Below are 23,263 nucleotides of genomic sequence, written 5' to 3' on the forward strand. Positions count from 1 at the left end.
TTCCCTATTTTTGGGAAGACTCCTACCTACTGTCAAAAAGAGAAATCAATCGGTTTCAAGCATCTGTCAAATCTAAGCAGTCTGCTGTACAATATTTTATTTCTGTGCAGGAAATTCAGCCAGAATTTTCAACAGTGCCTAAAGCAAATCTGCTCTGCTCTCACTACCCTTAAAAAAAACCAAAACAAAAAAATCTAGTCTGCTTTCTTTTATATACCTTCTCCTTCTGAGTACAACAGGTAGAAGAGGAAAAAAAAATAAAGCTGTTCTGGGCTATAATGTGCCAAAAAATGTCATCTTCAAGACTGCCAACACAATTCTAAGTGAACCTCCAGAGTAATATAAAAGTTTTAGGGAGGATTTTTGTTAGTCAGTATGCTGCATGATTGCCCCCAAGTCAAAAGTAAATCAATGTCCTGGCCAGGGTGCCTGTGGGCTTGACAACAGAAGTACTGGGGCAAGTCCTACAGACAGTACCTTATCAGAAATCAAGGACTTTCTGCAGTTGCTATTCATCAGAAATGAAAGTCTCTTCTACACCTGAAATGAAGATACTGAATCTAAAATATTGTAACCAGCTGAAACTATATTAGTAGATGCAACAATCCTGCAACCATGACTGTGACTTATTCCCCCTGCTTCCTGTTCTCTAGTCTGGTATCTGATGAAACAGAGAGAAAAGCATTCCAGTCAGGGCTAAAAGAAGCTCATTTTGTGGTGTCTTAAGATCCATCCAAGAGAAAACTGTTTCACTGCTTCCCTACACACTTGCTCTATGCTTCATATTCCCCTTGAGTAAAAATAGGAGGACACCACACAAACCTCAAACTTTTCAAATTACTAGAAAATAACACCATAATTCTGCAGTTGATTTGAGATTTGTCCAGCTGTTCTTGGATCTCCTATGTGATAATGCTCAGCTCAATCCTCCAAATCATCAAGGAGCACTATTAAAGGTCTTCATACAGCGGTAAACAAGCGTACTACCGAGCCACAGATGGTCAATGACTGAAATAATCTTTGTTGTATTTAACTTCACCTTAAACATCTTCCTGGTCTCTAATCCAAAACTAAATAAAAAGGCAGTGAAAGCCTACAAGCCTAACTTGCACCAGCGCTGGTCCTTCTCAGAGCACAGGCTGCCAAACGGCTAGGGTAAGCATCAGCACACACACACACCGAACAGCTAGAGCAGCAACTCTCTAGCACGCTTCCAGCGTACGAACCTCAACAGGGGCCGGTTTGAAGTGCACTGGAGCAAACAACCACCCATTATTGTCGCTAGACCTCTGCTTATAAAGCCTCCGCTTTTCCAAAACCTTGTAACGTCCTATTCTTTCCTGAAAGATGACTGGTTTTCCTCCTCCCGGCAAAAGATTTGTCCATATATGGACAACCCCGAAGACAACAAATGGCTCTTTTCCCAGTCCATTATCAAGCCAGGAAATTAGACTGCCTGAGGTGCTTTGCCTTCCTCACTCAGTCCAGAGCCGAGAAACATTCACGAGTTCGTCAATCACCCAGTTTCACACGGAGGTGAAAGGATGCTTTTCCTCTACAGCTTTAGCAGCAATCACCACCGTCAATTATGTGGAAGATTAAAGTCCTCACACAGCCCTGTGAGATAACAGAGTCCTAATGATGACAGCCGAAGTTACAGAGCAGACAGCTGTGTTCCCTCGGGCTCGGCAGAGGGGAGAAAAAATTAAATAATATTTTAAAAATAAAAAGTAATAACAAAAAAATCACACATCAACAAATTCAGCGACACTAAAAGAGTGGAAACAAGAAGAAAGCAAAATCGTTCATCGATTTTTTAGACATTTTCTTGACATTGTTAAAATTTAAATCCAGTTCTACATAAACCTAAAGTCTACAGAACGCTATTGGTATAATGTTTTGCCCTATGACAGCTTTCTGGAAAGCTCTTTTCCCTGTCCACGTTCAATTTGAAGCTGAACTCACTTTCTTCAGTAAGAAAACATTTATACAAGGAATCTATAGTCTGAATATCTCTGAAAAATAAATTCAAGATCCAAAGAGGTTAAGAATTCCTAAATGGACAAAAAACACCATCCTCCTTTCACACTGGCAATCCAGCAAAGAAACCTCCCTCACAGAGTCAGCTCAGCTGCCTAGAAACTTAGTGGCAGACCAGTCTTTGCCTTTTTAAACTGCAACAAAGGAAATGATTAAGGAAGCATTAAAACCTAAGTGCATCATAAAAGGCATCTACCAGAAAACTAGCTGCTATTTGCAATAAATAATATGTCTTATTTACAGGATATAAAACACCGCAGCCCCTATAACCTCCTAGCATATAGGGGAAAAAAGAGAAAAGGATGTATCACAAGAAATATGACCAAAACTTGTTATTTCAGCTCTTCAGACTGGCAGAATTTCTTTCAGAAACTTGAGTAGGTGGGACTGTGTCTCCTCAATGGAAAAACATGAACTGATGTGTCATCATCTATTTTTGTTTTGTTGGGATTTTTTAAATCTTCCTCTTCTGCCAGAAAATTCCTTATTGCCCCCTCCATTTCTTGATGTCCCAATTGTCTTTCCAGCTATGTTTATTGGCAAGGAAACTATGAAATTCTATCTTGTTTCTTTCACATGCTTTCTTGCTCCCTTCCATTTTTCTCCTCTTAACACATCCTGTGCACATTAATCTTAAAGTACACAGTGTTAATCAAGATAACAAATAGCAGTGAGGTGGTTACTTAAAGCAGTCATAGAATTGTAACTGCTAGGTATCCATTCTTGCTATTTCTCAGAAAGATTACGTGTATGTATAAAACTATCAATCTCATTCATTTTACAGCTGCTCTCCCTTGGTAAAGTTGTCAAAACAGGGGCAGGTGTTTGTTCTTTCAGAAAAGTCTCTTGAAATGGAATTGTGATGGGATATAAAAAAAAAAACCAAACCAACAAACGAACAAACCACTCTCTTCCTGAAGATACCGTTAACACCTAAGAGGCTGTGGTAGGAATCAATTAACAAAACATTGGACAGGTTTCTGGAGGAGGTAAGGCCACTGAAAGTGCTCTCACCCTTTTAGCAGATAGCCCTGCTAAGGGAGGCAAAGCTGTCATCTTGTCCCACAGGCATCCCACCTCTGTGTTTTAAGAGGATATGAGCAGATCAGTTCATCTTGTTAAAAATACTGCTCCCAGCACTTGGTAGTTCTTTCCTTCCCTACCTTCCACCAGATGCCCACCTTCTACATGAATGATACATGGAAATTTGACAAATATATTAGCAAAGAAAAATATATTTACTATAAATCTAAATCATGCATAACTTAAAATCAAGGAAAGGCAGCAGGTGACTAAGTGGAAAAAAAACAACAGCTCTACCATTTCACAGTTTAACAATAGCATTTAAAAGCAGTATTTCCCTCCCTCCTTCTGACCATTAAATCAGATAGAGGGTTATTTCATCTGGCCAGCACAGCAACCCACTTCAAAATACCACTGCACTGAAAAATAACTGTGCCTACATACAGCTGCGTGACTACCAAAAGAAAAGCTGTTGAATGCTAAAGTAGTTTACAAACGCACGTTGGACTCCAGTCTCCCAATCTTAACCAACAGCACTGTTTCCTCACAACAGCCTCAGAAACAGCAACTACCATTTCTTTTCACAAAGCCTGCTGATTTTCAAAGATGTCACAAACCCACCTGTTGAGGCAAAGACAGGAAAGTCTCCGTAACTTTTAAAAAGCAGTCAGGAAAGTTAAACTAGATTCAAGACAAATGTAGCAAGTATCTGAGTACAAACTATTGCTGCGAGCTAAACTGGAAGGGTAAAGGGTCATAAAAGTGTTTTAACCCAGGTATTCATTTCCTGAAATACAGCAGTTTCCTGCTTTCCACTTTCAAGAGAGAAAAACTCAATTAAATATAATGAATTAAAACATACACAGATGTCAAATATTCTGGCTTGGGCAGTTACACTGTGCTTCCTTCAAAACCTGAAATGAAGTTAATTAATTTAATTATCCTTATCCAAATCATTATTGTAACAGTTTCTTAGTCTATTTGTTAGGGAGCTTTGATGGTCTGTTTCCACAAGGGTCCCAAAAAGATATAAAATCACAAAATTACTTTGACAGACTTTCAGCCCTGAACATTGCACAGCTGGCTGAAGGGCAAGCAGGTAGCTGCCTGTCTGCAGCATCCGATCACAAGAACCAGCTCCATGCTCTAATACACCAACTGCTACAGGATCCTTAATTCGTTTTTAATAGTTTCCACAAGCACTGGGGGAATAAAAAGCCTGTTTCAAGTCCAAAATGCAACTCATAATTCAGAAAGACACTTTTGTTGTATTTCATGAATGGAGCTTCTTTTAACAACAGCTATTTCAAGTTTTGCTTTCTTAAAAAGTCAATAAAAATATCAGAATCCTGTCATAAGCAAAACACGAGTCGCCATCCACACACACCCCCAAACTGCAGTTCAGTAGGAAAAAAGGCCCTATTTTTTCTATCATGGGAGGAGGTAGCAAAGGAAAAGTGTTCTCCCATTTTCTGTCATGCATGCACAAAAGGAGAAATCAAGCAGCAGAGCTACAGAGAAGTTTCATTAGAAAACCTCACCACCGCTTGCAAATCCCTCCTTCCCCTTGATTTCCATTTTCTTTATAAACACAAAATGCAGTTCATGCCCTTGAGCTTGTGCCAATGTAAGATTTTACAGAAAGGCCATGTGAAAAACTCAGTAGTTCAATACGGTTTCATGACCAAGAAAACCAAATAAGAGGATGACAGTCATTCCAGATGAGACTGCTATGAAGTAGGAACTGAGCACACCAACATCTGAAAAAAGAAAACATTCATCAGTTTAAAGATACCTTATTCATTAATTCAGACCACCTCATAGTAACCTTTCAAGTTCAATTTCCTGAAATCTGAAGCTAAACCAATCCTCACGTAATTTACAAATGTGTTTAGAGACATCACCCCACTTGAAAGAAGAAAGTATATTGGTGGGGGGGACAAACTATGTACCATTCTCATCATTGATCCCAACCCTTGTTTAGAGTTTTTTTGGAATTTGAGTTGCAAACACATCCTTAGACTGGAAAAAAATGAACAGCCATAAAATGACCATAAACAGAGTCAATATCTTCAAGCTGTTACAAAAGCAATGTTATATTTTACAAACTCATTTTATCCTACTGTTTTTAAACCACTTGCAGACGTTTTCTTCAGCAAGATTTATGCAGACATAAGCATATCAAAACCTGACCATTGAGACTTCTGCCCTACGGCAGAAAGAGCAACTGTCTATCTAGTTACCATTCCTTTCCTATTAAGGCTGCCACAAAGTTCAGCCAGTGGCTTGCAAACTCTATTGAGATCACTGGCTATAGCATGGAAATACCCATAACACAAGCATTTTCCATTATTATTAATGACACAGAGCCATCAGATAATCATTAGGATCAAGGAAGAGGTAAACCTTTGCAAGCTATCGTTTCTGCTCTCATATGTGCATACGTAAGTACCCATTAAAGTGCCTAAAAAGTTCTACAGATCAACATCACATGACCACGCAGGTCTGACTGAATTCTGAAGCCTTCTCTGTGGTCACAGTGTCTGTACACAGGATGGACTTTTGATGGATTTTTTTGACTTACTTTTTTTTTTTTTTAATTGGCTGTGTGTTTTCCCACCCTCGGTACTATGTGCTATTACTTAAATACTGTAAAAAATCAGCTATAGTTACTAAGCACCAAATGGGTCCTCTACCAGTTCTACCACCCCCAAAGAAATTAATGCTAAACAAGAATAGCCAAGGGAAGGCTGTTTACTTTAGACTGTTTTTGAATATTTTCTTGTCACAAACTTTTTACGCATAATTATTCATTCTACAAATTATCATTAATGTAAACTTCTGTGTCCATGCTCTAAAAACTGTGACCAGACACAAACATCTGGACACCCCAAGCATTCAGACCAGTAACGTGCATAACATGGAGCTCATATTCTTCCATATATTGCCATAACCTTTCTGAAGTTAGCACAGGGGAGTTAAGTTCAAAAATTTATGAAGACAGTCACAGTTTTCCAGAGGCCAAAACATATGCAGAAGCAGTCACCAAGTATTTCTGGTTTGAATCTTTGGGCGGGGGGGGGGGGGGGGAGGGGGGGGAAGGGGCAGGGGGGAAGGGAAGGGATGCACAGCATTTCTGCTTCTGCAAGCAATGAAATGCAATGCTTCTACTTCAGAGTTTTTACACAAAATATTTAAAACAGTTTATACTACAGCAAGTTATTTGCCTTAAAGATACACTGTTGCAGCAGACAGGCTCAAGGTGATACTGTTTCAACTAAATATATTTTTGTTTCCACTTCAGACTGAGAGGAAACAATGTATCTTCATCAGAAAACATATTCCTGACAGGCGTGATACACATTAGATAAATATTTAATCTATTTGAAGAATTTATCTATTGAGTCGGTCTAACTTTGTGCATCTATCCCTTCTTGCCCTATCAATTATGTTGAATCCCTGCTTTAGCATAGTCTGCAGAGGAAGAGACTGTAAGTTTTGTTGTAATCAGACTTGGCTGCACCACATTTCAAAATAATTTGTAAAAATACACTTCATGAATAAAAACTTTCAACACTGCTTTGAGGGACTGATGCCAGGAAACCAGATTCATAAAGCATGAACAACCCTTTACAAAAATAAAGATCAAATGATAGGAGTAAATATCATGGCAACTGAAATCAATGGCAAATCTTGCATTAAATGGAGTGGAGCTGAGATTTTGTTCTGTTTCCAGGAAACACAAATGCATTACATCAGTAGAGATGTACTTCCCATCATGATGACTCGGTTGCCGAGTCCCTTGGTAAATTACACTTGAGAAGGAAGAAGCTACTGAAAACATCATTGACCTCTTGCCCAGAAGCTATGTATCTCTGCCTTGTGCATAAAACATTAAAAACTTTAGGAATCCAAAGAAATTAGAGCCATCGCTACTAGAACCTCATTGCCACTGAAAGAGCTAATAAAGATGCAACAACAAAACCCCAACAAATCTTTAGAAGGTCAAAAGAAACAAGGCTTGCAATTGTCTTCCTGGCTTTTCAGCTACAAAATTTGCCCCTACGGACACATTTTGACCTTATGACTAATTGCAATCAAATTTGAACAAACAATACACTTATCAGATGAGCTCATGAAAACCAGCAGCTCCTAGCCAGAGGATTAGAGACACAAATGAGTAGCCACTAAAAGTTCTGTCCACCTTGTTAGACAGCAAAGGTCCCAGGGAGCACAAAGGCTAGGCAGAAAGAAACGGGTGGAAGAAACCAAGAGGTAAGAAAGTGCAGCAGGAACAGCCAGACTTCAAGTCACACATCTGCTGTATTACTTGGGATTTTGAGATCTTTGTCTTGCTTAACTCTGCCACAGGTGCAGAGTTGAGCAGATTCCCAGTATTTCAGAAAAAAAGAAAAAAAAAAATCAAACAACCAACCACACAAACAGAGCAGCTGAAAATATGAAGACATAAAATAGGAGAGTAGCACTTTGGGTGGTACCCAAATTATGCATTGCTCCAAAAAAAGAAAGTGTTGCATTACTGTGTTTTACCAAAATAATTCATAAATACATTGTGGTTCTCCACCCCACCCCACCCCCCCCGCCCCCCAGAACAGCATTATTACCAAACAAATGTGGGATAGAAATAAACTGCTACAAACCTCCTAAATAATCCCGAAACCAAATTCAGAAGGTTCACTGATCTGTGCATCAGCTGCTCAGTTGATAAAACTGAAGTACTCTGATAGGGGATTCTGACAGCCAAGCAATGTAAAAGACACCAGTAAGTAAAGGACCACAGAAAACCTCCAGCAGTACAAGATAAGAAGTCACCATTATCCATGCTTGTGTGTGTAAAGGACAGAGTGTGTGCTGAACAGCAACAAAGGAAGGTATCAGCAACCATCACCTAGATTGAAGACACTACTTTACAGTCACTGTATGATTTTAAACATGCTTATCTATTTCTCCTTATTTTCACCCTTTACTGATGCTCCTCACAGAAAAACAAAACGAAACAAAAAACAAACCAAAATAAAAAAAAACACACACACTATACACTATAACCATTTTGAAGTTCAAGAGCTCTTAAGTAGTTTCACGAAGACTTCCAGGCTGAAGCAAAGATGCAAGTTTGAGTTATGAAAACATCTACAAAAGACATTGCATTATCAAAATGCAGTTCTCCCTCAGTACATCTTAATAATCCACTCTTTAGGCAACAGCACTGTCTGTGGCACAATTAGCCATGGCCAGACTTTACCAGGTGTTAGGTATAAAGGAAGAGGAAACTATCTCCTGCAGCTCAGAGTGTACGACAGTGTTGCTCCAGTAGTTGAATTTGTATTGAAAGGTGAAGTAAAACAGCTTCAAATTCTAATGGTCAGGGTCAATAAATGTGGCAGAAAAATGCTAAATGCAAAAAAAACCAAACCATGAATCACAAATACAATCTAGAAGATTTAGAGTGGCATATTCTCTTCTGTGTTCCCTTCCATCTTTTTTCTCTACCCAATCTTACTGAAGCTGGTGAGGTAGCCTTGTCATCTTTACTGTTCTTATCATTTCTAAATAACACTATCTGCTAAAACAATAATTCTTTCCCTCAATGAAAATTTATCTTAGAAAAGTGGCAGCAGAAGTAGGACTAACCAAAACTGATCATTCCCCCACGTTACGATTTTAATGCAAGCACATTTGAACTGGTTTCACTGTTGGCCTTGAAGTGAACAAGGCACCATTACATGTTTCATTCAAAGCTCCTAGTTCCCCAGAAAACAACAAACACAACAACAAATGAAGTCACTGGAAGCTACAGCAACATTCTCCTTGGATGGTCAAAGCACAGCCATCTGGCATAGGATGTCCAGGTCAGAAGCCAGGTGGAGAAGTTTCACTGTAGCTCTGCCATTTTTCTTAGTAGCCAATCATTTTATTTGAAACTATTTCCCCAGCTGCTTGGAAAGATGACAGAGGTGTCTACCCATGCTCTCTAAACCTCAGACAACATCCTTGTTTAGAAAATGTCCAGGTCTGTTGTGGCAACTAGCCAGTGCTCACCCAGCACTTGAGGGGTGGTGGTGGATATCAGCATTTCAGGCTATCTCCTATCACTGACACACATGAGTATTCTTGTACTCCTGTCTATTCCCTTTCACATTCTTCAGTAACATGCAAGTGACAAGAATTTATTAATACCCCATAGCACAACAAAAATATTTCATGCCATCAAATCTTTCATGCAAGCACCATTAGAAAAGCCCGTAAGACACCACACATTGTAGAAAATCTTTGCTATGGAATCAAAGTAACACTTCCTGTCACAAACATCATGCAAATTCTGGGCTGGATGAAGTACTGAAAGTCGTGGGCAAGGAGGGGAAACAAACCAAACCAAAATCACTGAGCATGCAGGTAGAGACTTTCATAAAGCTGACTTCCAAGGTATCAAAATCACAGAATCACAAAATCACAAGGTTGGAAGAGACCTTTGAAGATCATCAAGTCCAACCATTCCCATCCTATGCTAAACCATACCCCTAAGTACCTCATCTACCCTTTTTTTGAACATATCCAGGGATGGTGACTCAACCCCCTCCCTGGGCAGCCTGTTCCAGGCCCTGACAACTCTTTCAGTAAAAAAGTTTTTTCTAATATCCAATCTAAACCTGCCCTGGCACAGCTTCATGCCATTTCCCTTTGTCCTATCTCCTGTCACCTGGCTGAAGAGACCATCGCCCACCTCTCTACAACCTCCCTTCAGGTAGTTGTAGGTGGTGATAAGGTCTCCCCTCAGCCTCCTCTTCTCCAAGCTAAACAGCCCCAGCTCCCTCAACCGTTCCTCATATGATTTGCCTCCAGCCCCTTCACCAGCCTGGTTGCCCTTCTCTGCACTTGCTCAAGGACCTCAATGTCCTTCTTATGGTGAGGAGCCCAGAACTGCACACAGTACTCGAGGTGTGGCCTCACCAATGCCGAGTACAGGGGCACAATCACCACCCTAGACCTACTGGCCACACTGTTTTTGATACAAGCCAGGATGCCATTGGCCTTCTTGGCCACCTGGGCACACTGCTGACTCATATTCAGTCTGCAGTCAACCAACACTCCCAGGTCCTTCTCTTCCTGACAGCTCTCAAGCCAGTATCCCCCAAGCCTGTAGCACTGCATGGGGTTGTTATGTCCGATGTGCAGCACTCTACACCTGGCCATGTTAAACTTGATCCCATTGGGATCTACGTTACATAAATCATTTCACCATCTCTGAAGGACACTTCCACTGTAAATAACACCTTTTAAACATGCACTTCAAAATTATTTTCAGAACTTTATGACCCTTTAAGGCATGCACCTGCTCCCTTTTTAGTCCTGGTCACTTTTAATTCAGAGTAGCTCCACAATCTAGATCACCATGGGGCCACATGAACGTGCCTGCACAAGGCATCTATAGCAGACAGCAGCCTTAAGGAGGAAGAACTAGGCCATTTCTTTAAACAGGAGGGTTAGTTTATGTGAACTCAAATGACCATGAAACTATGGCGTAACTGAACCAAGCACAGCCACGCTGATCTAAGATGAGAGGATAACCCCTTTCATCAGCAGCTCATCAGCTCCCAGCAACGTGCTGACGTCGCTTGTTTTCTCAACAGCACTGGTGATCCTCTGACTTCCACACTGAACCTATGCAGCAAGTGAACCAGCAGAAAACTTTACCCTGCACCAGGCAGAGTCAACAGGCACCTACCATCTCAGCTCCCTGCAACAGCTTGCTTTGGGGTCAGACATGTTCCAGCATTAACAGACAGAAATGGAAATAAAGCAAGAAGCTACAGCAGTTTATACCCTTATTGTTTCTAACAGCCTCTTCCAATTCCCTTCCAGAGATTACCAGCACACGAGTAGGACCCAAGGTAACTTTTGCAGTTTGTTCCTTAATCACAGCAGCACACAAGCTCAATATATTATCAGAAATTAAATTCTGCATGCACCACAGGTTAGGAAGCCAGGCAGCATGCTTGAGCCTTTCTTCTGCTGCTTCTGTTGAGCTGGTTGTAACTTCGAGCAGAGAAGCATCGGTTGGATAACTCAGCTGCAACTAGTAGACCTGCCAGAAGTCCTCTCCAAGATGTCTAAAACCTACCAAAGTACTTTTAGTGTAAGCCAATATAAGAGTCTTTATACTGTCTTTCAAATTAGTTTGACAACTCAGTTTGAACTCCAAACTGATGTTCAGCACTGAAGATTTCTATATTTAAAGAAAGATTAAGTCACTTTCCACTTACCAACTTCTGTTTTAGCAAAATTATTTAAATATTCCAATATTGCTCAATATAAGTGAAGAATTGTTCTCATGCTCTTTTTGATTTATATATATATATATCAGTTTTCAACTTCCTTGCCATTCCTCCTTTCAGCTCCATAAACACTGAAAAAATTGTTGTCAAACAAGAAAAACAAATCCTCCTTTAGAAGTGCTTGGGAAAAAGCGTTTCTTGGCACAGCAGAATGGCTAGTTGCTTTGATTCAAACACAAGTTGTTAAAACAAGATGTTGCAAAGTGCTAAGACAGTAGTTCAAAATATGCTTTTTTTAAAAAGGTACATGCAGCTCACTGAACAAAAAGAAATTTTAGAAAAGTAAATTAGCCTTGCAGCCAAATCAGAAGATAACTGCAACATCACCTTGTGAACAGGAATCAAGACTTGTCATGGACAAGTAAGAGGTCACCATCAGCAAAGTAGTCAAACACAGTGGTGTTAGCGATACTCACAACATATCCACGGCTGAAGCCATCCAAGATAATTCATGTTGAGAGAAAGAAGGGGTATGCACTCCACATGTAGCCAGATTTATGCTTTAATATTATGTTACAAAACACAGGAACAAGGTGGCTAAGTCATTAAATGACAAATAAAGCTTTAAAAAAAAACAAAAAACAAAAAAGCCCCACAGAGTAGAACTGTAGAACTTTCAGAATGACCTAGTAAAATAATGGTAAAAAGACACGGCCAGCTGGCATACACAAGACATTGTCAAATAGCAGGTTGGTCAAGCAGTGAAGATAACATTAAGCTACAAAAAGTGGAGAAATAAATTCAAGATTATCCATAAGTACATTCATAAACTACATAAGATCACCAGGCACCATTTCTATTGTTACTAAAAAAAAAGAAAAATGTTCTAGTTAAGCAGACATTAAATGACATTAAAATGGGAAATTACCCATAATCTTAAAAAAGTATAATCTTAAACTTCAGTGAAATCTTTTATTTCAGTGAAAAGATTTCTACAATACTTGATGATTTGCTGAGTGATATTAAGTCTTTTATCTGCCCCAAAAGAAACCTCTATGAGTTTATAAATAGCTTTCCCTATAAGGATGAACATTTTATTCTGCTGTAATCACATTCCTTTGAGCAATAAAAATGTTAAACTTCTCTTACCCTTCCAATCTTCTCCTTTTTTTATTTCTGATTTTTACCCCTTTAATACTACTGCCACAGATGGATAAGCCTCCATCATTTTTCATTAACATAAGACACATGACAGCACCACACACACTTCATTTGTCTTTGTCAACTGACAAACTTTGTGTCTTCTCATTCCCCTACGAACATTCATTTACAAATTTTAGCCACAACTTTTAGAAGCCTTCCAAAGCAGCAAGTCGAGGGAAGCAGGAGAGGAGAGCTCCTCGATTGCAGAGTCAGCAAGCTACATCCTCCAGCAATGATCCCTTATTCACTAGACACATCTTTCATTCAGGACTTTGTAGAACCTTTTACTAAAAGAACCTGGCCCGTAGTAACAAAGTCTGCCCTACAAACAGCATGAAGATTCCTCTGCTGGTCCATGTGGCCTTGGCCCTGTAGAAGGAAATAAAGCATTCCAGAGCCTGTTCTCTGGCCACAACCTAAAGGGCTATGACACAGCTTGTGCCCGCAAAGCTAAACTCTACTTACACAAGGTCAGAAGAGACAAGTACCAACCCCACTGCCTTTTGGGAAAAGTCCCCCTTTGCTTTCTTCCAGGACACATGCAGGCAGTTAGACTTCTGTCTAAACTAGACCAAGGAACACAGTAAAAATTAAGCAGAACGGACTGGGATAGAGCTTGAGCCCACATCTTCTGCACGCTTAGTTCAAAAGTATAAGCACTGCATATAGCTCTAACAACAGTCCAAAAAAGGTCTGAAAGAGACAGGCAATCTACAAGCACATTCCTACCCACAAAGAGCCTATGAGAGTTCCTACAACACGCCAAATGATCCTGTTCTCTCTACCGCCACAAGAGCTAAACCAGAAGTTGTAAGGAGAGTGCACTGTTCTATAAACACTGGAGTCTGCAGGTCAACCATACTCTCTGACCTCTTGAAAGCACTTCTCAAAAGGACACCCCTAATCCCAAGACTCTCTTGCATTCATAATCACGAACTGAAGGCCACAGAACTGCATTTAAGACTCAAGATTCACGAAAAATCAGCTTCACAAGGGTATTTAAGTTGTCCCTGAAGTCTTTAAGAGTGAAAATTCAAGTCCAGAGAAACAGAACCAGTGAGACATCCACACAAAAGCAATTTGCTCACAAGCATGAGACACGGGAGCCTGGCATGATGAAACCTGAGCATACTGGCTAAGGCACTGCCTGTTTTGAGAACAGATTAGTTCAGTTTCCTGTTACATCAAACAGTAACTTTCATCAGTCCTACATTTGCTTACAGGAAAAAAAAAAAAAGGGGAACAAGAAAAAATGTCCGCTGGCATCACACATAGGGCTGGGCAGACAGGGGCAGATTAGGAAATACAATGAGTCACTGCAAATACAGAACACATAGCAGGAGTTTTCATACTGCCATGCAAAATTTGGTCTTGCCAACAAAACCTCATAACCCACCATAACTACACCAGAAGAAGAATAAGAGCAGTGTACTACCTACAAACAACTAAAGCAGTAGGAGAAATAACACTGCTGTAAAAAAGACCGGGTAAGACACAGTCCCAGTGCAGGAAGGAACAAAACGAACGCAATTCAGCAACCAAGAAGGAAACATCAGCTAAAATAAGCTGATGGGTGGACAAGGAAGAAATAATATTAAGCCAAAAATAAAGATATAATTGAAAGAAAGAGAAAGCCATGCAAAGAAAGCACAGCCGACAGAGCTATGTTCCAAGAAAGAATTCACTCTGAAGAAGTTGCCAAGGTATCTGTATATGCATGAAAGAAAACCAAAATATAAACACAAAAAAACAGTGTAAGTAAAAGAATGAGTTATCATAAACTAAACTGCTATGTGTGAGGGGAAAAAAAATCATTAGTGAAATACTAAGGCACATCACTTTTTTTCTTTTTTTTCCTCTTTTTTTTTTTTTTAGAATAAGTTAAAAACTTTTAGAAGCAAGGGTAGTCATTTTACCCAATTTGGAAATAAATAAAGACACTATGGAAGAAACACAACGGGAAAATAAAATTAGGAAGTGAAGAGAACTTCAAAAGAATAAACAGGAGTCACACTTAAGTCACCATAATTAAGGCTACACGTCTTAATTCTCTGAACCAGCAGAACACCCCAGTGGTGCCGAAACGCTGCTAAAATATGTAGGGCAAAGAAAGTGACATCTTTTCTGCCAATTAAGAAATTTCCCCACAGGGTGAAGCAAAGCAAACAGTATTATTAAGGTGAACGTGGCAATGCTTGTCAGTAGCCAAATATACCTGCTATTTTGGGTACGTATGGATCAGAAGGATTAGAGATGCAAGGCTTCTATACAAAGTTGTTAGAACCCCAGATGCAAAAGTTTTCTTTGCTTTAGGAACTCCTTGTGCCTTGACATTAGGGGATTTCTTTTTGATGCAAGTGGAAGGGTAAGAGGAAGGAAGAATGTTGCAATTATTAACAGCTGAATAAACTTTGTTGAGAGAAATACAGCTCAGCTGCACAGGAGTTTGTTGATACTGCAGAAGCAAGGAATCAGATCAATAAGTGCTAATGAAAGCATTAAATCTTCAGTTTCCAGATGGAAGGTGGATTAACTGGTCTCAGATCTTGACAACCTCTTCTTTGGGTCCCAACATCAAAGGCAGCGAGATTACTACTGCTGCTTCTATGTTGAGGGGTGAGGTTTTTTTATTATTTTAATTAAAAACCACTAAAATGAACATGAGTTCTCTAAAAGCAGTAAGTAACATCCAAAAGCCTTCTCTTTCAGTATTCTTAAACCAGAACTACCTCAAAAAACCTTCAAGTGACAGAGAGAACAAAATTCTAGTCCTATTGAGCCATAAGATTTGGCATCTCCTAATGATGTGACATTTGATTGTTAAAAATCTCACTCACCCAGACTAAAACTTGCTATCAATGAGCTTTTCAAGAGAACGTGAAATTTGGAAACACAGTATTTCTTTCTTCTAAATGCTACCTATGACAAGGTGCTTAGGAGCTGGGAATTAAGAAAGCCTCCCATGGCACTAAATCATTGGGAAAACGATACATAAAAAGAACTCCAAAATAAAGGAGTTCCTTGTAAATATGTAAATGAGACACTTTTTTGAAATAATTCATGCTCTTGCCAAGTTCTTCCCCCTAAGAACATAATTAGCATACTTCAAAGTTGAAATAAAGGGTTCTCAGTGTGCACTAACAGTAAAGATGAAATCATCAATTTACCATAAAAATTTAGAACTTGTTAACCAGACTGTCCTTCTCCCCTGCAAAAAACAAACACATCGTGAGCATTTTGGAATGTTCATTTATTAATAAAGTCACAATTGTGAGCCTGTTACCTGCCGTTTGAACTGTCTCATACAAATGTGCAACACATTAATACATTGTCTAGCACAGCAGAAGCCAGAGTCTTCTATAAACATCAGCCTGACTGGTTCCTCCCACACTAATTATGACAGCTTGAGAAGAAGTGATGATGAAACCACAGAAATGCACCACTTTCTCACAAACTTTTTAGAAGGAGGTATGGGGGGGAAACCCACCTCCCCGGGTGAAAATCCTGTTTCCTCACCTTGAAACAAAATAGAAAGAAAAAATAGCATCATTTAACAGAAGGGGTCAAAGCTGAGGATTGATTCAACACAGTTGCCACGCTCTAACCACGTCAACTTGTCACATATCCCACCAGATAAGCGAGGCTGAGCTTTGAGAGCCTTCAGATGGCAAAGGGACAAAGTGCTGCAAGGAGCTGTCAATCAGTAGGTGGCACTCTTCAAACTCTGACAGTGGGAGTCAAGTACCAGCACAAGCGAAGACACTTTACATAGCAGAGTCTGCATCTTTAGCAGAAATATAAACAAGAAATATTGAACAATTTTAACCACAACTGACACCCAGGAGGAATGCAGTGGCTTCATTTCAGTAATATATACAGCAATCCTCGTACGTAATCTCTGAAGTTCCTAAGAATTGCAATTTTTGGAATGCTACAAATATTTTGGATGAACACTACTGCATGCCAGTGTACTAAAACAAGCATCTTAAGAAATTATCCGTTACATGTACAGAAAACTTTGAGTGCAGTCCTGTAGCTAGTTAGGTAGCTGTAAATCAAACCTGTGAATGATAAAGTGTGTGTGGGGGGGGGGTAACATAACAAAATATACCATAATTATTTAGGTTTTGCCACAGCTGTTCTTCACAGCTGGGCAGTAAATTTATTACAATAAATGGAATGGATAACTAAGTCTTCTGCAATAATACATGAACTGTTATCTCTGTGACATTTACTGGTGAAGATGTGACCCATGCACTGGAAGATGCAATTGTTTTTCGAATTCAAATCAATACAAGGTATGACAAAAATGAAAACACTGCTCCACAAAAGAGGTTTTCAGTTTTCCTTGCCCACAGATACCATTTCTTCATTTAATGATTCTAAGTGGTTTGGGTTTGGGTTTTTTTTTAATACAGATTGAAATCAATACACATTTCTGTTCATTTGATAAAACAGTAAGGGTTTTGTATCCTTAGTAAAGGATTTAATAACACAAGTTCAAGTCCAGGTACTTGTCATTGAAACAGCCAGCAGAGGGAGTATAAAAACAAAACAAAAAACCCACCCAGCAGTCCTTTTGCTTTCTATATTTTTACAATTTATTTTTACTGATGACCTTAGCTTTCTTCTAAAATATGCTAATGGGGCCAAAAGTGCAAAAACTAGAATACTGTAAAAAATACTGGATTTTAGAGTATTAAAATGGCTTGAAACTAAAATACTTTTAAAAGTAGCATTAAAAAATTAGCTCGTATTAGCCTTAGCAAACTGAAATACAATTTTAGTCAAGACAGTTAACATCAACTAAACTGTATAAGCCATATGCAAGTTACACATCCAGAGACCCTCGTTCTTATTTTCTGAATCCAAAACTGAATTCATGGTTTAAGAAGTGTTCAGAATCTATTTGTATTAGAATAGAGCACAAAATCTTAAAGCTAAATGAAAGGTACTGTTGCCCTGCTCTGTGCAACAGAAGAGTTAAAAAGCAAGCAAGCCAAACGTATGCCCTAGATGAACATTTACGTGACTGTTTCAAAATCAAGTCACTAAGTCACGCATAGGCTGAAAGAAATCTCATCTTTACACCTTCAGGTCTTCACCACGTCCAGCTGATGGGTACGACTTAAACAAGAGCAAAAGGAAGGATGTGAACAGGGTGACAGGAGCTGCCAGCCGTGTGTCAGAATCTTAAACAAGCCACCATCCTCCCTGCAGACGTGACAAAGAGAGACCATCTCCCAACTCACCTACACTATCGCACTGTGCATAACCACGCCTTCCACAGTCCATCTTACAGGAGAAGCAAGCTTACTGAGTTAACAGTGAAGGCATTACCTCCTTTCTCAAGGCCTACGAGTGCTAGGTACCCCCAAGCCATCAGGTAAACATGGGCTGCAGAGCTGAGGAGTCAAAGGGACAGAAGATTAGTTATTTCAAAAGTAAACTGCATGCATTACAGACAATCATTTGTAAAAACAACCATCTCAGGCAAACAAGCCCTCCTTCACTGTAAACTGCTTGTGTCAGCATGGTTTCCCTTCCCTTTCCACGCCATTCCTAGCTGGCTGCCCTACACATTGGTCCGTTATCCCTCTAACTAGAATGGCAGTGCTTCAGGATACCTGGTGTTCCTATACATTAACGCAAGATGTGGTGCTGTGGGACACCAGTCCTGATGGGAGCCGCTGAATGACATCTCTTATCATCATAGCTACACACTGCTTTTGTGACAATTTTGCTTTCAATTATCATGGAGCCAGAATCCCTGGGGTAAAAACCAGAGACAATTCTTTTTTCTACAACAGCATCTAAATTTTAAGGATAATTTAATTGTAAACCTAAACCCTGTCCACCTTCACACATGGGAATTATTCCTGAGGATCAGCATTTGTCTTACAAACCCCTGATTACAAACGATGAATACACAGACCAGGAGAGGAAAATAAAAAGGTAGTAAAGCCAAGATTACCTTTCCTATTAATGCAGGTAATAGGAGAGCTTTTAGCTTTATTTAAACTTTAATTGCTACATTCTTCCACAACTAAACATCTTACTACATCTAGTCTATCCTATAGTACTACTCAATCAGAAATTCTGTCACATGAAGGTGCAGAACAAACTTGCTGTGTGACAAAAAGGGAGAATTTAAAAAGAGCCAGATAAAAGACAACTTTGTACAAAATACCAATGCACTGATAACACTCTATTAAGAAGAAAGCCCACACACTGTAAAATCTGTTAAATACTTGTACCTGTGAGTAGACTCACGGAACACAGACGAAGCATGCTACACATGTGCAGCTTCAGAGATCTTGAGTGCAGAAGGAAAATGGTATATTCCCCTGAAGATAAGACATCGCACAGAAACTCAGAATACCTGGCACCTCGCAGTATCCTAAACATGGTACAAGTCCACTGGAGAACTGATCCAGGATGGTAGATACTACAAGTTTCTCAGAACACTGTTATGCACCAAGGTACAGGTTTTAAACAACAAGAAAAACAACGCACACCTCACCAAGTTCATATAAGCTTCTACAGTCTGGTTCAGTGCTTTATTAGGAATCTTAAAACCAAAAATAGCCAGATACAGCACAAACTAAGTATTACAGAACCTAAAATTTTACTCATATCAAAAGCCTAACAGAATCCTGACCGGAGAGCGTGCATGCTGAAAGAGCTCAGAAAAGAAGGAAGAATACATATCTAGCGATTTCATTGTCTTCCAGTCTTGAGGATTCTGTTAGGTCACTTGTAAATCTCCCTTCCAAAAGGGGCTTATCTCAATTCTCTTCCCTACAGAAGTCCTCAGTTACCCCGTAAAAATATTTACACATTTTTTGTCTCTAAAGTCAGTTTACATATGTATATATGCATGATTTCAAATCCAAAACACAATTCAGGAAACAAAAGCTATGAGATGCAGCACATTGTCTTCACTGTTCTACATGATCTCATCCTCTTCAAAACAATAATAGCCTTCCGGCTGCACTGTAACCAGGACTGTGGACGGTACTCCAAACAGTTGGACAAGTGCTCTTTGCAGTAGCTGCACAAGAGCTGAACAGTATCTTTTTTGACTTCCCTCCACTCTTTTTTTCAGCCCGGTTTCCTAAGGAAATCAGACTTATGCAATCACTTGGGGAGGGAAGTTTACACATATGTGTATATATATATATGGATGCACGTGGATGTCTGTCCATCCGATCTGATGCCTTTTGAGCCCATTGGCCACTTTCAATCACATTCAAAAGAGGAACAGACAAATCAGACATTTAGGTTCTTCAAAAGTTTCATAAAAGCAGGCTGCAGAGCATGGAAACGCATCTCCACAGAGAGAGAAGCTGCATGTCTCCTTAGACGTCAGTAAACTCACACGGGAAAGAACCGTCCTGCTCCTTTCCTCCCTGCAGGAAAATCTTCAGTCAGGTCACAACCAGTCAAAGATGACAAGGTTTCTCCTGTTCAAGTGTTGATAAAATGGCTTAAGTTGAATTCACCACTGCTTTTAAAATGGTGTTTTGAAAAGAGCTAATATTTTTTGTGTCATCTTTTTCTTGGTCTAGCATAGGAGAGAATTGCCCTACACGACACACATCCCCTTGCTCCCAAGACCACTTATTTTAAAACATCAGAGTGGCACCACATGCACGGCAGCATTCTACCTGCTCCTCTCAAACACAGAGCATAAAAACTCGATGAGCTCAGGATTCCCTTCAGGCCTCAAAACTAAGCAAGTATGGGGCTCTATAATATACCCAGCTACTGAATAAAGTTTCAAAAAGGCAATGCAGCAAACAGATAGTCATCTTTAGTCACCTCTACCGTAGATGAGAACAAGTACTACCACCCTGGCAGGCTATTGTGCTAAAGACAGCTGTAAGGCAATAAGATAATGAGGTTTCGTCTGACATGTCTATAGTTATTCTCACATCCCACCCCCCTCCAAAATCCACACACACAGGAACTACGTACTATTTCACCTGTATCCAAAAAGCCACATACTAACAGATTAAAATACAAGTGTAGGGATACTTAACGGCATAAATCTATGTTTTAAGAAATTAACGTAGAAAGAAGAAAAGCAAAAACCCTGAAACAGCCACACCTGACTGGAGGCACCCTGAGCATCCAAACATTAGGTGAGCAAAAAAAAAAAAAAAGTTTCTGATGAAAAAAAGACGTATTTCAGCCCAGATACACGCTCTGGTCGGAAAGTCATTAATCCCATGACCACGCTGAACCCCAGCACATTTCCCGGCGGGGCGCTGGACCTGAGGAGCTGGCGGCAGGGCACGGGCAGCCCGATGCCGGGAGGTTTCAGCCCGACGCCCCGGCCGCTCCGGGGCCGCCGCAGCCCCGGGGCGCCCACCCGGCGGGGCGCGGTGTATCAGTGAAGCGCCTCGGAGAGAAAAAGGAAGCAGGCTCGGGGTGAAACACCCGAGAGGGAAGCCGGGCCGCGTCCCCACGAACGGGGGCTTTCTGCCATGCGAAACCCTTCTCCCCCCACTCTCACAATCCGCCCCAGCGGCTCGGGCTGGCCAGCGGCCCCCGCTGCCGCCGGGCTCCCCCATCCAGGTCAGGGAGGGCACTCCCGGAGCCCCGCACCCAGAGGCCGTGCGGCTGCTCTCGCCCCACTCCCTCCTCCCGACACGGGGCCAGCGCGGCCCCGCGCCCTTCCCCCCGCGTTTGGGCTCCGCGGGAGCCGGCGAGGGTTTAGCCGGCAGCGGAAGAGGCTCGCTGCGGAGCGCCCTTTACGGAGCGCCTCCGTGCCCCCCTTTATTCCGCCCTCCCCGCCAGCCGGACGCTATCCCCGGTACAGCGCCAGCCCCCCAGAGCACGGAGCACATGTTTCCTCTCCGGCTTCTCGCCTGCTTTGCAATGAACCACGGCCAAGGGAAGGAGGCAGCCGGTACCAAAGCCGGTTCAGAGCCACAGCTTTTGCAGGCGTGAGGCAGCTCTAACAGGGGATGAAGAAAGAAACAACACATCCCACCCTTTTCTGTCCTCCGCCGCCTCTTTTCTGTCAACTGCCGATACCACAATGCTTCCTTATTGCTGCTACTTCAGCAAGTAGGGGTGAAAGTCTCCATTCCCCTCCGTATCATCCCTAGGCAAATTAAGCATGCACCAGGTAAAGGGTTGACACGCATAGGCGTAGAGTTCTCCGATGCCGAAAGGATGCCGAAATCCCCGAGGCGTTAACAGCCAGCTCCCACAAAGAGCACTCGGTTATATCGAGCATCCCCTTTGTCCGTGCATCCTCAATACACGCCCGGCCGCTCCTCCATGCGTCCACGCACGCCCCACGTATACGGCCCCTTTGTGTCTTCGCCTCCCCCCCACTCACAAAGAAATGCCCTTTCCTCGCGGCATGCACCCAGCCTCGGACACAGCCCTTCGCCTCCCCCCGAGACACGCGCGACCCGCCGCCGGGCACAGCGCTCCGATACCTACTTGTGTTCAAGAAACAGTCCGTAAACCTCCTAAAGCAGCTTGCAGAATTAGATCCATCTTCCATGTCTGGCCCTAGGAGCAGGGGAGACGAGAAGGAGAAGAAGGCGCCTGTCTGCCGCTGCTGCCGCCTAGGAGTCCTGCTCCCGCCGGGGCCGTCGCCTCCTCGGATCCCGTCGCCGCGGGCTGCTGCCGTTGCAGCACCGAGGGAATTGCAGGACCACGGGCGAGAGGCGGCTGGGGAGAGGAGGAGCCGGGAGTGGTGCTGCCGGGGGCCGCCGGCTGCGGAACGGAGCAGCAAGCCCTGGATGGATGAAGAACAGAAGAGTCTCCTCCTGCCGCTGCCGCCTGGATGGGCGATCAAGTGAGCTGCTGCTGCTGCTCCGCCAACATCTCTTCCTCCTCCTCCTCCTCCTCCTGCCGCTCTCTCTGCCTCTCCTCCTCCTTCCCTCCCTTGGAGACTTGTGAGGTTAAAGGAAGACGAGGAGGGGAAACGAGGAGGCGGCGGCAAGAAGTAAAAAGAAGATGGAGAAGCGGAGGCAAAGGAGGGGATTGGAGCAAGGAAAGGAGCCGCTGCCGCTCTGGGGACGATGCTGGCGGAGGCGGCGGAGGAGGCTGTCCCTGCAGCGCGGCTCCTGCTGCTGCTGGTGGTTGTTAGAAGGAGAGAGAGGGAGCTGCAGGCAGCCGAGCCGCCTCCAGGAGCGGGGGGAGGAGGAGGAGACCCGCCGCTGCCTCCACCTCCGCCGCTCTGGCCATGGGAGTGGAGCGGGCGGCTGCCGGAGCCGGGCTTTTCCCCGGGTGCTGCAGCCAGGGGGGCCGAGGGGCGGGATAAGATCCGCTTCTCCGGGTTGGACATGCTTCCGCTCTTCCCTCCCTTTCGCGGTAGTTTAAGGCAGGACGTCTACGAGAGATACCGGAGTAAAGCGAAAGGGGAAGCTGAAAAGGACGGAGCCAAACGAGGGACAACCGCGGTTCGGTCCTGCGTTCCCTCCGGCAACCCCCGGGCAGTATTTCCTCTGCGCCCCGGCTCCCCACCCTCATAAAATCCTCACATTTCCGTTCCCCCTTTAGGCCGGAGGGGACAGGGCGCTACCGACCGCCAAGCGGTTCCGATCCCCCTTTAAAGTCCGTTTTTCCCCATGCTCCCACCTCTCATTCAAAGCAAGAAAACGGCAACAAATCTGTATTTTCTTCGAGTGAGGCAAATATTGCCCCGTATGTGCGTGCGCGTCTGCAAAGAGGCA

The 23,263-nt window shown here is 42.2% G+C and overlaps 1 protein-coding gene across 1 annotated transcript in view; it reads right to left on the bottom strand.

Moving 5' to 3' along the window:
- Nucleotides 1-22,875, bottom strand: part of PDE10A (phosphodiesterase 10A) — a gene marked incomplete at its 5' end in the record, with an annotated part of 179,305 nt that extends 156,430 nt beyond the window's left edge. Inside the window, one exon of the mRNA XM_084261656.1 lies at nt 22,023-22,875. Coding sequence (XP_084117782.1) covers nt 22,023-22,875 — 853 coding nt within the window. The remainder of the gene's footprint in view (nt 1-22,022) is intronic.
- Nucleotides 22,876-23,263: the final 388 nt, after the last annotated feature.

This window comes from Gallinula chloropus (genome assembly GCF_964237585.1).
Source record: "Gallinula chloropus genome assembly, chromosome: 3".
In the NCBI taxonomy this organism is placed as follows: Eukaryota; Metazoa; Chordata; class Aves; order Gruiformes; family Rallidae; genus Gallinula; species Gallinula chloropus.